The 13,586-nt window shown below is 46.1% G+C and overlaps 2 protein-coding genes across 4 annotated transcripts; one reads left to right on the top strand and one right to left on the bottom strand.

Moving 5' to 3' along the window:
* Window positions 1-7: 7 nt before the first annotated feature.
* On the bottom strand, window positions 8-8,962 carry ZDHHC16 (zinc finger DHHC-type palmitoyltransferase 16). 2 transcript variants are annotated; one of them, XM_051981782.1, is made up of 11 exons: window positions 8,857-8,961; window positions 5,504-5,752; window positions 5,121-5,315; window positions 4,865-4,953; window positions 4,666-4,694; window positions 3,848-3,981; window positions 3,654-3,701; window positions 2,709-2,794; window positions 1,249-1,372; window positions 1,028-1,098; window positions 8-568 (listed from the first exon to the last, which is right to left on the bottom strand). In XM_051981782.1, the coding sequence occupies exons 2-11, from the start codon at window positions 5,744-5,746 to the stop codon at window positions 454-456; spliced, it is 1,134 nt and encodes a 377-aa protein (XP_051837742.1). In that variant the 5' UTR covers window positions 5,747-5,752; window positions 8,857-8,961; the 3' UTR covers window positions 8-453. The 2 variants fall into 2 exon arrangements, with proteins under 2 accessions (XP_051837742.1, XP_051837743.1); XM_051981783.1 differs by lacking the exon at window positions 3,654-3,701 and having other exon boundaries at window positions 8,857-8,962.
* A 132-nt stretch (window positions 8,963-9,094) lies between these two features.
* On the top strand, window positions 9,095-13,505 carry EXOSC1 (exosome component 1). Of its 2 annotated transcripts, none has more exons than XM_051981806.1 (8): window positions 9,095-9,264; window positions 9,369-9,484; window positions 9,652-9,726; window positions 10,474-10,562; window positions 11,319-11,352; window positions 12,556-12,606; window positions 12,749-12,833; window positions 13,097-13,505. In XM_051981806.1, the coding sequence occupies exons 1-8, from the start codon at window positions 9,186-9,188 to the stop codon at window positions 13,201-13,203; spliced, it is 636 nt and encodes a 211-aa protein (XP_051837766.1). In that variant the 5' UTR covers window positions 9,095-9,185; the 3' UTR covers window positions 13,204-13,505. The 2 variants fall into 2 exon arrangements, with proteins under 2 accessions (XP_051837766.1, XP_051837765.1); XM_051981805.1 differs by having other exon boundaries at window positions 13,094-13,505.
* The last annotated feature ends 81 nt before the right edge of the window (window positions 13,506-13,586 follow it).

Genomic DNA, 13,586 nt, shown 5'->3' with positions numbered 1-13,586 from the left:
TTCAGTCTTTACAAAATGAAATACCTTTATTTCTGCAGTAAGCAGAGTGTGAAAAGTGGCAGTGACCTCAGTAAGAGCCCAGGGGTCTACCCTGTCAGCTCTTTTCCCATCCATCAGAGGGGAGATGGTACACAATACCCATGCTGGAACCCAGACTGGGTCTCTAACAATTGTACCTTAGGCTCATCCCCATCTAGAATCCTGGCAACACGTATACTGAACTTGTTAGCCTGAGTGAAAGGGACATTAGCCTTGGAGTTCTCCATGTCACACTGCTCCCAGTGCCCAAGGGTGACCTCACAGCATTGTGTGTGGTACAGGTACAGGAAGCCAGTACAAATGACTTCTTTTGCTTCATGGTTCCAAAGAAGATCTCCCTATCCAGACCTTGTTCTAGATTGAAAGAGATCTCCGACTTCTTGAGACCACATAGGTAGGACCAGCCTTGGAGGTTCACACAGCCAGCACAGAGTCTGGGACTGTTGTCACATAGGGAGGAGGGCCCCAGGTCATCCCATTCCCATAGGGCAGATGACTGGAAGGCAGCAGGACACGCGTAAGCCAGTGCCTGCAAGAGAAGACAAAAGACAGTTCCTTGGAAGGGCTGCTGGCAATGCTGCCTTCAAGTCTTGGAGATGAGTTGTACAATCCCAAAAAATAAGGATTAATAACCTCAAAGCTATGGGAGGAGCCAATGATAAGTCAAAGACAAGAATAAAAGTGAAAGGATTCCTAGAGAGGGTAAGAGTGGGGAAGGTAGAGAACTGGTCTCTGTGTTCATAGTGGTTATCCTTGGTGTATGGGGCAATTGGACATAAAAGATGCTTTTGTCAGGAAATGGTGTTTATCTATCTCCAGTGGGGGTACTGCTTGGATTCTGAGGCTTAAAGTAGGGCCCAGTTTATCCTCCTTATCACTATAGTGATCAATAACCATGAGGGTAACAGCCCTTATCTAATAATAGGCAATGCCTTGGTAAACAGAAACCCCCTCCCCCAGATGGAGATTTGCAATGTTTCCCTCCTACCTTCTTGTGTTCACACCCAGGAATACCTTCCAGTTGTCTAAGCAGCCATAATTATAGGGATTCCTAAATACCTGTAGCCAAGGAAGGACAGGTATGCTCAGAAAGTCCCTTTTCTCAATCTCCCCCCACCCCAATCCCTTTCAGACTCATAGCCTCAGCCAAGACTCTAACCTTAGGAAGATGGTCTCCCATACTGGAGAACCCTCTGCCCCTGTACTCACTTTGCCCTTCAGGGAGAGCCGATGCCTCTCCTTCTTGTTGATGTGCCGCTCGATACTGGTCTCCCCACGGCTAATGAGGACAGCGTGCCATACTGTCAGAGCCCCTAAGGCCAGTGCCACAGAGCTAAGAGGAGATGGAGAAGGCCCTGGGGTCTGTTTCTTGTAATGTTTTACAAAAAATACTCAACAGTAAAACCTAGACCCACTGTAGGACAGGGATCTACCCCTATAAAATTCAGCCCACACCCAATACCTCAAGTCTTTCATGAACTTAAAAAGAGATTTCAAAGGAAGGACCAATCAATGAACTGCCTCCTACTCCAGAAGAAAAAGGCAACATTTATCCCTTTATCAAGGAAGCAGATGGGGAGAGATCTTGAATTATAAGTGTGTGTGCCAAATTCTCTTGTGAGAATAGCCTCAGGTCGGACTGGACAGTTAGTGCTAATGGGCAGCTGGATTTGAACTCCATCTCAGACCCAGACCCCAGGGATTTACTATACAAAGTACCAACAAGAGCTTTCTATCCTAGGTGGTTTTTTCCTACCATATCCAACTCATATTTCATTAAAATGAAATCCTTGTGTCTTAGGCCTGTATTCTTGTACAGTAACACTGTTTCTGCTTTTGAACAAGAGAAGTCTTAGTGGATACGCATATGCCCAAGTAAAGGGTTACCAGTGGAAGAGGTAGGAAACTTGGTCGTCTTGGCTTCAGGTGCCAGAACTAGCAGCAATGGAAAGAAGCTGGAGAAAGGCTGGAGGTTTCAGCTTGATAGAAATAAGAAGATCCCTAAAAGTAAGAGCAGCTATACATAAGGTGAAGTGAGCTGGGCTCTGAAAATAGCCAAGCTCTCTACGGCCATAAATCTTCAAACACGGGCAGATTTTAGAGATGTTTGTTCAGTGGGTTCTAAGACCCTTCTCCCTCTGAGAATGTCTGCTTTTAGATAGAATTCTGGCCAGCCAGGACTGCCTACACCATAGCTAACACTGCTTCAGGAACAAGGATGGTTTACTCAGCATGGTTTCTTAGATGTAAGGTGTGAAGTAGGCCCCTAGACCTGTTTGTCCTGGACCTCAGAATGCACCTGTACAGATTGGGGGGTGGAGCTTGGCTTGCTTCTGGTTTTCATCTAGCTCAGAAAACTGCTTCTAATGCAACCAATGCCAGCCTGTTTCCAAGGATGGTGGACGTCAATGACACATCTTTGGCTCTAGGGAGTGTGCTGGGCATAACTTGGCTGCAATGAATGTGATGGGAGGATTTGCTGCTCTGAGCCCTGGAAAGACGGGAGGGGGGTGGGGGGGAAGTGGGTGAGTGTCAGCCAGCTTTTTTCTCTTTACAGAACTGAGTTCAGGGGCCAGAGAAGAGCCAGATTCTCCCGGGTCTCTAGGAGAAGCAGGGCTGAGTTTATTCCTGTTTATAGTCCCCTATCAGGGAACAGTGGAGTGAGTTACCTGCACAGGAACCATAGGTAAACCAGGCTTTTGTGAGTCATCCTTTCCCGGAAGGAGAAAGTGGGTGGTGGGGTCTGGTGATACGTCTGAAATAAAGGGCAACAGACCCTGAGAGTTTGTCCCTTCACCCAGTGCTGCTGCCATCAGAGGCCCTGATTCCCACAGGCCCAGCCCTGGGCCAGGAAGAGACAAAGGTCAAGCTACAGATGAGTGGAGAAAGCAGCCAGAGGGGTGGATGGAGCCCGGCAACATCACCACAGGGACAACACACTGGCCAGAGCAGGGCTGAGCGAGGGCGAAGCGCAGGGAAGAGCCGGGCTTAGCCAGGGAGGTTCAGACGACAGGGATGGGGCTCCAGGGAAGCTGTCTTGCCACCCTTCTCTCTTTCTGCCACCTCCACTGCTGATCAGGACCCATCCCCACCAAGCTGCCTAGGGTGGGGGAAGGGAAGACCAGGGCTACTAAGGTGCGAAACCCAGTGGGAAGGATTCTTGCTGTGCTGTGGTCTGAGCTTGGGGAGCAGGGGGAGGGGAGGAAGGGCGAGATCTGCTCAGGATAAAGACCAAGGGGAGCAGAAGAAGGGGAAGTTTCCCTATGGGGCAGAGATTACCCGAGCTAAAGACCAGATTAACCTAGTCTGTTCTGGACCCTGGAACCCCATTACACAGACCAACAAAGACTCCATGCTGCTCAGGCCAGCATCAAAGCAGAGCCCTTTTTAGTATGAGGACCAAATAGTTAGGTAAGTGAATGGAAAATGATCAAATGTTAGACCAATATTATTATCTCTCTAGGAACGGCACTGCTTCCAGGGGCTAGAGCCCCAGTGTCCTGTGGCCAGTGCAGAGACCTCCAGAGGCCCTAGAGCTAGCCAGGCCAAGGCCACCTCTCTAGACCTATAACCCCAGGCCTGAGCAGCACGAGGCAGTGAGTGGGACGGCCCACCTGATTGGCAGCCACCTGTAGTTTGTTCCTGTCGAGCTGTTTCATTTTCTATGGGGATGGAAAACAGTACCAGTTATATTTTCTGGCCTCGACAGGAGAGCTTTGCCAACCCCACTCCAGAGGGAGAGACTTCTCCTGTACCACTGTCACCCTTACCCTAAAGTTCCTCCATCCCCTCAGACTCCACTGCTCACCTCAAGGGCAGCATAAGCTTCCCGGAACATATCCCAGCTGCCAAAGCTGCAGTAGACACAGCCCAGAGTCATGAAGAAACAGAAGGAGAAGAAATACCGGTGGTTGTAGTGGCCCACACAATTGTTCAACCAAGCTGGGAGTAAGGACTTAAGGATCAGCCTGGCCAGCAACCTCCAGAGGGTACCAGGGTACAGAGAGCAGGCCGGGCATAGCTGAGGGTGTGCCACACTCACACAAGCAGCAGCTGAATTCTGGGGGCCAATGCTTGCTGAAGCCGTTTGCCACCTGCTGAGGCAAGCTTCCGAGTCTCCCAGAACTCACATAAGCCCATTATGCCATGCTGGGGATGGCAGGGCCAACTGTGCTGCCACTCAACTGGCTCCAGGACACCAATGATGGGAAGTATTATTGAGCACCTGTGCTAAGAAGGGAAGGGAGCTGCAGTTGTAGCACACCACAGCAGCAGCATCCTTAATCCCTTCTCTAGCTACATCCCTATTTCTACAGCTGAACTGCCTACAAGGCCTGGCCAATCCCATGTTCATGTCTGTTCTCAAGGAAATAATTGGCTTCCAAGCCTTTTTTCCTCCCATAAGATCAAGTTTTGCAGAAATAACAGTTGAGGCTACATTTCTCCAAAGCCTCCAGGCCCGTTTTTCCCTAGTAAAGGGCCATGTTCTCCAAAAAGTATCCTTCAGTCTTCCTAAATGTTTTAAAATACTTTAGTAGTGGTTGGGGAGGGAGTTGGGAAAGAAGATACAGGAGGGGACTGGCTGGTCAGAATCGACAGATTGAGGGAGTCTCGGTAAAAGGATACGGCAGTGGTGATCCATTTTCAGCACACACCTAGGAGGAATGAGGCATGGAGACGTTAGTACAACTTGTGCTCAACAAGGGTGGACATTTTGGGGGATTAGGTAAGCTTGTCCCTAACTTGCCTGACCCTAGGAAAAGGGCAAATGAACAAGGCCAATAACAATGCCAAGGAAATAGGAGGGAAGATGAGCAAAGCTGACCTGTTGCAGATGCTGCAGTGGTGTGTTCGTGCTGGTTTGGGGTAAATGCACTTCTTGCAGATGGATACAGTAGCAAGGTCAGTCTTGGCCTGTATCAGAAGAGAATCAGGCAGGGCCTCAAAACATTTTAGTTGCTGATGGGGACCTTTTTTGGAAATCAATGGCAACAGAATTCTTAAGAGTTCTGCTGCCCCTTTGTTAGGACTCCAGCTTCCTTGTCCCATCAGTTTCCCCTGGGTATCTGGTTGCGCCCTACCTGGGGAGGGTATCCAGGAGGTGTGGTGATGGCCTGATAGTAGTGGAAGACAATGAGGATGAGGTTCCAGTGGCTGTAGACGAAATGCCAGCAGATTCGGGGCACTGAATAAGTATGGAGGATCAGGGGCAAGACACACAGATAGGCAATGGCCACGATTGAGCTCGTCAGCACAATCACCAGGGCCACGAAGACCTGCCAACGACATGAGGTCAATACTCAGCTACAGATGGAATACGGGCACAAGAGGAAGAAAAGGAAAGGCTAGACTGGTAAAGCTTGTTGGGAAATTTTCCAAGAAAGCCATCTTTCTCTATCCTTCCACCCAAGAGCTCCCACAATCTGCCACGCTAACCCAAGCCATGAGACCAGGCGACACTCACCACCCCAAACCAGCGGATCACATTGTCCACAAGCCAGTACACAGGCTCAAAAGCAGAGTCAATGGCAGTGTCACTGCCCCCAAAGGAGTTGTAGAGTAGAGAACGCAGACAGACTTTTCCATAGCGCCAACGAAGCACCAGGTTCCTTAGTACTGGTGGGCATCGGCGTCTGTAGCCCAGGAGGAGAAGCAAACGAAAGCATAGACGTGCTGGCCCCAGCAATAAGGACCGGCGGCTTCGCATGGCCTCCTACAACAAAATAAATACCTGGTGAACACTCAAACTCCGTGAAAATTAAGGACCTTCTCACACTCAGCCTGCCCCTAATGACTCACCTATCCCAATTACCACAGGCTAGAAATCCTAGGTGAAGGTTTGAAGAATCAAACAGCCTATTTTTTAACGGATAGCACTAAAATTGGAAACTTCACAAATGTGAATTTCTATAAGTATTTTCATGCCTTCTTTGCAACGAAAGAAACAGGCTTAAAGGAAGTAGTTTGACTAGAATCACATCTAAGTTAGGATTTGAATCCAGACCTAAGTCTATCTTTTTTTATCATTACACAATAAGGGCAAGCAAGTCTGGCTGTTTAATGAAATCTCTTGCAAAAAGAGGAATAGAAAAGAACTGCCCAGCCCCAAGCAAAATCTTACTGTGTTTCTCTGTAGAATAAGAACCAAGACATTAAAGGAAGCTTTAAACAAAAAGGAACAGCAATGCCGACACCAACAAACCTACTCAGGCACACTACCACTGCAAGGAGAGAGTATGACAAAACCTGCTGGCTTCAGCAATGCAGAGCTGCTGAGAAAGCTGCTTATGATCTCTCCCCTTCCTGCTCACCACTTATTTCTAATGCTTCTCACTCCTGGGCTACCAACCCTTTTTGGCTAAAACTAGCCACATCAGGATGGGAAACCTTTCTGGAGTGGATCTTGTTCCTAGATCTTTGATGCCATCTGTATCCCTGGAGAGAGCTATCAGTTCTCCTCTTCAGACTGCTATTACAGGCTCAGAGACCTCAGGCTGGCAGCACTGAATTCCCAAGCTTTGTACCTTCCAATGTCCTCAGTCAGTCCCAGTTATCATGTAATACTGTAACAACTCATATAGGGCTTTGTGATTGTAATGATACATTCTTTGATCCTTAAAACATCCCTATAAGGTAGATTAAATAATTGTCCCCATTTTACAGATGAGAATATCATCTACTTAAAGGTGATTTAGGTTCCATTACTCAGGTACAGATCCTTCTTGAAAACATCTGGCCTGTGTCTAGTCCTTTCCAGTTGTAAATTAACCCAAGAATCCTCTTATTCCCAAGTAAAAATCACTAAGTTAGGATTTGAATCCAGATCTAAGTGCAGCATTTTTCCCATTACACAATACTTACTCTTAATACAAGAATAATGTTAAGTTTAGCTGTTAAATATCTCTTGCATTAAGAGGAACAGAAAAGAACTGACCAGCCCAAGCAAAATCTTAATTTTGTGTTTTTTTGTAGAATATGTTTTCTCTACTGTAATTGCCCCTCACAGGCTGCTGTTTAGCTTATCTCCCCAGCACTCCAAATTCTTTAATACCTTTAAATGTCTTCTTTCTCTCTAGCTGTGGCACAATAAATAGCAATGGAAGGGGGAAGGAAGCCTAACCAATATTTTAAGCTGGAGACCTATGTGAATATGTAGATCAACTTTGTAAATAAGTTTGTCTATTATCAAAGAGAAGATTATCTGATTTGTCACATGGGAGGCAGAATGGTATTGCTTTGTTCCCAACTCCTGTTGATTTATTTATTTAGTATGAAGTCTGAAACCCATAAGAAACTGGAGGAGGTCAATGCACATCTAGGCACAGTTTCAATTCAGTAACTGGATCAGCATCCCTTACTTCTACCCAAGAAAAGCCTTTCAAATGTTCCATCTTGTCTTTCTGTACCTGCCCAAAGAAAAGTTTAAGACAATTAAGGTGGAAAGAAGGAAGAGAGAGAGGGAAAGGCAGAGAGAAATGGGAGGAGAGAGAAAGAGAATGATTAGAAACTCCTTGACACCAGGACAATCAGAAATAAAATACGGTTATATAAAAAATGCTGGAATTTTGAAGCTCCAAGACAGTTTAAATCCCATCCTCCTAGTCCCTTTACTATTATTACAGAGAATTATTATAATTACTATTCTCTGCTTCCTTTTATCGACTCTGTTTAAATCTCAAAAGTGCCTTGATATTTAGATGGATCTTGTATTAGAACCTGAGTTCGTAGAGAACAGGAGTATTGCTTTTGTCCTGTATCCCCATCACAGCACAGTGCCTAAAATATAAGTGCTTAATAGATACTTATAGACTAATTGCCGCTATTTTCATTTGGTTTAAAGTATGAATTTCCAGAACAGGCAGGCATATTCAAATACAAAAAAAAAAAAAAAAAATTCCTACATTTTGAAACTAAGTCAAAATTTAAAAACTCATATTTTATGTATATATAATATATATTTCATTGATATAGATAATAACAATTGGTCTATATTGTTTAAAATAACTTTTCTAAAGCACCGGTGACCTTCCTAACGGGAATACATTTTAAATTAAATAGCATCACCCTAAAACTCTCCATTGCTCCGACATCAAGGTGAGCAGAAGCTCTCCTCCACAGATTGTAAACTCAAGGAAGTCATCTCTTGAATCATTCTCTGACCCCTACTCACCGAACAATCTTGTTTCAGACCTAAACTTATTGTCCCCCATTTAATACCTCCGCCCCCGAAATAACAGGCTAGGAAAGAGGGAAAGGCAGGGAGGAGGGAGGCGCCCCCCACCCCGGAGAGACAACCTGAACAGGCCACGGAACTTTACTAGGTGACCCCGGACGCAGGTCCAAAGATGCTCCATCGGACAATGCGTCTGCGCTCTCCCTCCGGGGAGTGGGGCCAAACTTTGTCGGATGCCCGCGGGAAGGCAAACCGGGAGCCCACGCCGCGCCAAGTAAGACCGTTTAGGCGAGCTCAGTCGCAGGGGATTCCATGCCCCAACCCGGCAGTAGCCGAGCCCATCCGCCAGGTGGGGGGGGGGGGGGGGGGGAGAAGCAGGTGCAACCAAGCCAGTCCCGGGCACAGCCAGGAAGGAGGAGGAGGGGAGCGAAAAGAAAGAAGCCCCTCCATCTCACAGTATCCCCCGCCCCCGGATACGGAGAGAATCCTGGTAAGGCGAAGTCCCCAACGTTGCGCGGGGATGGAGGCGCGCCCTGACCCCTCTCGCGCCCCGTATTTCCACGCCCCCCACGGCTGGGGGCCCGAAATCCCGAAAGGAAGGAAAGAGGTGGAGAAGGAGATTGCGACCCCGGAGGGCCCCCTACCTTCTGTCTGCCGGGCAACGACCCAGTCGAGCCCCGAAGCCTCCACGGCTCACAGCAGCCTCTGCCGAAGCCGACCCCGGCCCCACTCAGTCAGACCAATCATCCCAGCCCCAACCGGCAGCGGCGCCAAGACCGCTAGCACCCCGGCGTCCCCTACGGCGCAAGCGTGGAAAGCCCGGCCCCGCCCCTCTCTTTTCCTTCTCCCGAAGCATCCTGGGAGCTGAAGTTCCAGGAGAAAAGGGAAGTCTCTGGGTAGCCCTGTATGAGCCGCGTGGTCCGCCCGCCTATTGGCCATTCTGTCCCTGAGGCCTTCAGCCCTCGTTGTGCTAATGGATCGGCGCCCGGCCTCCCAGAATGGCTGTTGGGAAGTGGTGGATGCGGCGCCGCCGTCGAGGTACTGCATCCCGGGTGAGTGAGGTTCAGGGAAGGGAGGCCGCCCCGGGCAGGGGGTCCAGGGATTGGCGGGGGAGAGGCCGTTCGAGAGGGAGGGACACCGCGTTTGTCCGCCGCAGGCGAGCGACTGTGTCACTTGGACGAGGCCAGCCCCGGCAGCGGCACCTACACCCGGCATGGCTACATCTTCTCCTCGCTCTCGGGCTGCGTAGTGAAGACGAGCGACAATGGCGAGGTGAGGCCGGAGCTGTCGGGGGAGCCTGCCCAGGGGTCGGTCCCCAGGTGGAGTCGGTGGCCCGGAACACCCCCTCTCCCCCACCCCGAGTCCTCCCCGTGGCCCGCGGGCCGCAGACCCCAGGAGTTGAGCGGGGCTCGTGAACCTCCTCTTCGTCCCTTCCGCAGCTGCCTGTGGTGTCCGTGACGAGAGAGACCGAATCCCAGATGCTGCCAGATGTGGGGACGATCGTCACCTGCAAAGTGAGGCCCTGCCCTCCCCTCCCGAGGTCGGGGCGGCCTGCCCCGGGACTGCCGACCTTTGTTATCCAGAACCTAATCCAGAAAAGCTTCCGAATTTGTCATTTTCCTTCGGATTCCCTGTTCTGAACTCCAAAAGCTTCCGGTTTACTTGAGGGACAAAAAAATGAAAACCCTTACTCTGTGGAGGCGCTAGCAGAATTCCATCCCTGTTGAGGCATTCTTAAGAAAAAGAGATCAAAATGAATCTACTCCAGGAATGTTAAGGAAACAGCTGCAGTAGCAGAGTGGCTTTAGTCATTTGCACAGGAGGTTCCCAAAGGTGGGCAGCCCCTCTAGCTCTCAGAGGTTCCTGTCTCTAACCCTCAATAACTTAAAGGCTTCCCTAAGACTCTTAATTAAAATGTCTTAATTTTATAAATGAGAAGCTGGAAAACAACATTTCAAAGTTTTAAGTCTATATTTTTCATTCTTTGGTGTCCCAGAAGGCCCCACAGTGTGCTGGGATGCGTTATTTCTTTTGGTATTTTGAAATAGGGTAGATATTACTTTCCCCAAATTATTAATGAGAAAACTGAAGCAGATTAAGGGACTTGCCCAAGTAGCCCATCTAGTTAGGTAGGAGATAGCTAAGAGTAGAACCTATTTCTCTTAATTCCTAGTTTAGGACTATCTATCCTGTTACCAGGATTTCTTTATCTGACAGTTACTAATATTTTGAATACATCCTTTATCTTCTCTATGGTACAGGTCTCCAGCATTAATTCTAGATTTGCCAAAGTACATATCTTATACGTGGGATCCACACCACTGAAGAACTCCTTTAGAGGAACTATCAGGTAGGAAGCTTTTCAATATCCTTTATTTTGCTTTAAAATGGTCTGAAATTTTTTTTAAAATGTATTACAGATCTATATCTCCCATGTTTCTTTTCCATATTTCTGCCTTCCTTTCTCTGTGAACTCTCTTTTGTTTCATAGAGAAAGTTTGAATTAGGATAGCAAATTTGACTGAAGTATGTGTTTGGCAAGCATCAGGATATGTGCCCAATCAGAGGTGATTTTGAGTGTCAGTAGATACTTTTCCCTTAAAGATTACATGCACTACAGCTGTATAGGTCAATCCTGATGATTATTTGAAATGGAACAAGTTATTGGGTGGGGTTTTTCCTGAAAAGAGAACAGAAATCATTTTTCAGGAGGCAAAGTAATTAATTCTTTGATCTCTGGAAGTCTTTTCCATCCTGGGATTCCGGTTAGCTTGGCAGTCATTTTCTGCCACCTCTTTCCTGAAGATGATGTTTCCTTATACCTTCCCATGTCTTAGCTCACCTGAAACTTCCTTTTCCCCAGACCCAGACCTGGAAACAATCAATAGCTATTCTATGTGGGCCTTTGGAGACAGGGTAAAGGTCTTATCCCAAGCTATAACTGGGATGGGTTTCTACCTTGTGCCTCTGGTGTAAGCTAAATAATAACTGTGACTTGTCCCAACGCCTGCTCTTCCCCAGACAGGGAGGGCTCCAGCAAGCAAGCAGTTGTTTTCTCTGGAAGAATTAACTTTTTATTATTATTATTACTATTATTTCCTTGTAGGAAAGAAGATGTTCGAGCTACTGAAAAAGATAAGGTAACAATTAAGAAACTTATGGGGAAATCTCAAAGTTCCTATGTTCCTAATTAATTTCAAAGGCCATATTTGAAGAGTGAGTTAAATAAAAGACCCCCACATTGAGATTAAAGTAGTCATCTTTCTGCTATTATAATTTCCCCTTTTCCCATATTGATCCTTCAAGTTCTTTTCTCCCTGAAGTTTTTTTTATTGACCAAAAAGAAACAATTTTCTCTATCTTCTAGTTTAGATACATCTTCCTTTCCCAGGTAAAAGCTACATGTGGGAGCTTTTAGCTAGGTCAGAATCCTAAACCAGCAGGCTAAAGCTGCAAATTTCTAAATGTATACTTTGTTTCTTTAATAGTAAAAGGGATTAACATGAGCAAATATGATCTCTACTCTCTGGAAGGGAATAAGTTGAATTCAAGTGAAATGTTAATTCCAAAGCAAAACAAATAAATTCTCTTCCTACCTCCATATAGTACTTGCAATCTCTTGGAATTAAGAAAATCTGTACAAAGATGAGATTGATTCATTTCAGTGAAGGGGAACACAACTGATCTGTGCTGTGCTAGAACTCAGTTAACAAGTCAGACAGCTATACAGCCTTTGAAAACCTTACTTGCCTTTACCCTAGATAACCCTACAGCAACTCTCACTTTGTCCTGTTTTCTACTTGCAGGATCCTTACTCCTTGCCTCAACACCCACATCTCACTCTCTGGTTCAGATGAGTTTCCATAAAGGTCTAGTCTGATCATGTCATTCCCCTATTTATAGTCAACTTCACTGGCTCCCTATTGTCCTTAGGATGAAGTCTGTTTGGCTTCTAAAACCTTTTTCCAACATTGTTCTACATTTTTGTCTTTCCTCACACACTGCAGTCCAAGAAAACTGGCTTTGTTGTTATCACAATACTCTCACCCTTCTCCATCCCTTTGCACAGACTGACCAGTGTCACCTTGCTTTCAGAATTTCAGCTAAAATGCCATCTGTATGAAACTTTTTCTGGATAAACAGTGGAAAGCCAGTGCAAAGCTAGCGCTTTCCCACAAAATATTATCTTGTAGTTTTTTTTTTTTTTAATATACATGCCATTTCCTCCACTGCTGGAATTTAAGCTTCTTGAGAATAAGAGCCATGTCATCTTTATTTTTGTAGAACTTTGTCCAACATACAATAGGCACTTGATAAGCTGTTGATAATTTCTCTTCTTGCAGGTTGAAATATATAAGAGTTTCCGCCCAGGTGACATCGTGCTGGCTAAAGTGGTATCCTTTATCCCTATACACGTCAGGTGTTTTGTAAAAGTTAGAGGAGAGTTGTAGTCTCTGGAAAAGGATTCATCTGTTCCAACTGAATAGAAAAGCCTTTTTGGCTTGACATTTTCCTTAACCAAACACATATGACTAGATTTCCCTAGGTGATGCACAGTCCAACTACCTGTTGACAACTGCAGAAAATGAGCTGGGGGTAGTGGTGGCTCACAGTGAATCAGGTAAATCAGCACTGCTTCTTCTCACTAAAAACAATGCCCCTTTTTATCCTTTTTGGAGCAGAGGTTTGAAACAAAAATGAATCTCTTGCTCTCATCATCTGCCTTTTGAATTATTCAGCATATGATACTGAGTAGCTGTTTTTGCTGTTGTGGTAAATCCTGCTATTAATGCAAAGGTACAAAAGCCTTTCACCAGAATAAGTCGTATAGAGATGTATTTGCAGTTAAATGCCCTGGCTGACTTCAGAACTTTTCTCTAGCAGGTGTCCAGATGGTACCCATCAGCTGGTGTGAGATGCAGTGCCCTAGGACACACACCAAAGAATTCCGAAAAGTAGCACGTGTACAGCCTGAGTTCCTGCAGACATAGGTAGCTACATCCTTTCCCCATATTGGGGGCATCTGTTTCCTACTGTCCATGTGATCAAAAAAGACTTACCAGAAACCACATTTGGAAATAACTGCCTGAAGCTTTCACTGTATATGGGGAATTATTCCTATGATCTCACAAATGAACTTTCCCCTTTGAAATGTCAGCAAAAAAAAAAAAAAAAATCATCTGATGTTAGAAGTGATCAACAAGGTGGTTTCTTTTACTACTCCTTTGATAGTGCTGTATATGTGGCTTATTTGTTTTCCTTAGGACAAATAAAGCATTTTTACTAAAAAAAATTCTTCTGATTTTTTTATGAGGCAGCGGATAACAAATTAACTTAGCCACAATGGAAAGAATTCATTAGACAAGGGAGGAAG

This window comes from Antechinus flavipes, chromosome 2 (assembly GCF_016432865.1).
Source record: "Antechinus flavipes isolate AdamAnt ecotype Samford, QLD, Australia chromosome 2, AdamAnt_v2, whole genome shotgun sequence".
Classification (NCBI taxonomy): Eukaryota; Metazoa; Chordata; class Mammalia; order Dasyuromorphia; family Dasyuridae; genus Antechinus; species Antechinus flavipes.
The sequence above is the reverse complement of the archived record's forward strand: the minus strand, read 5'-3'. Positions and strand labels throughout refer to the sequence as shown.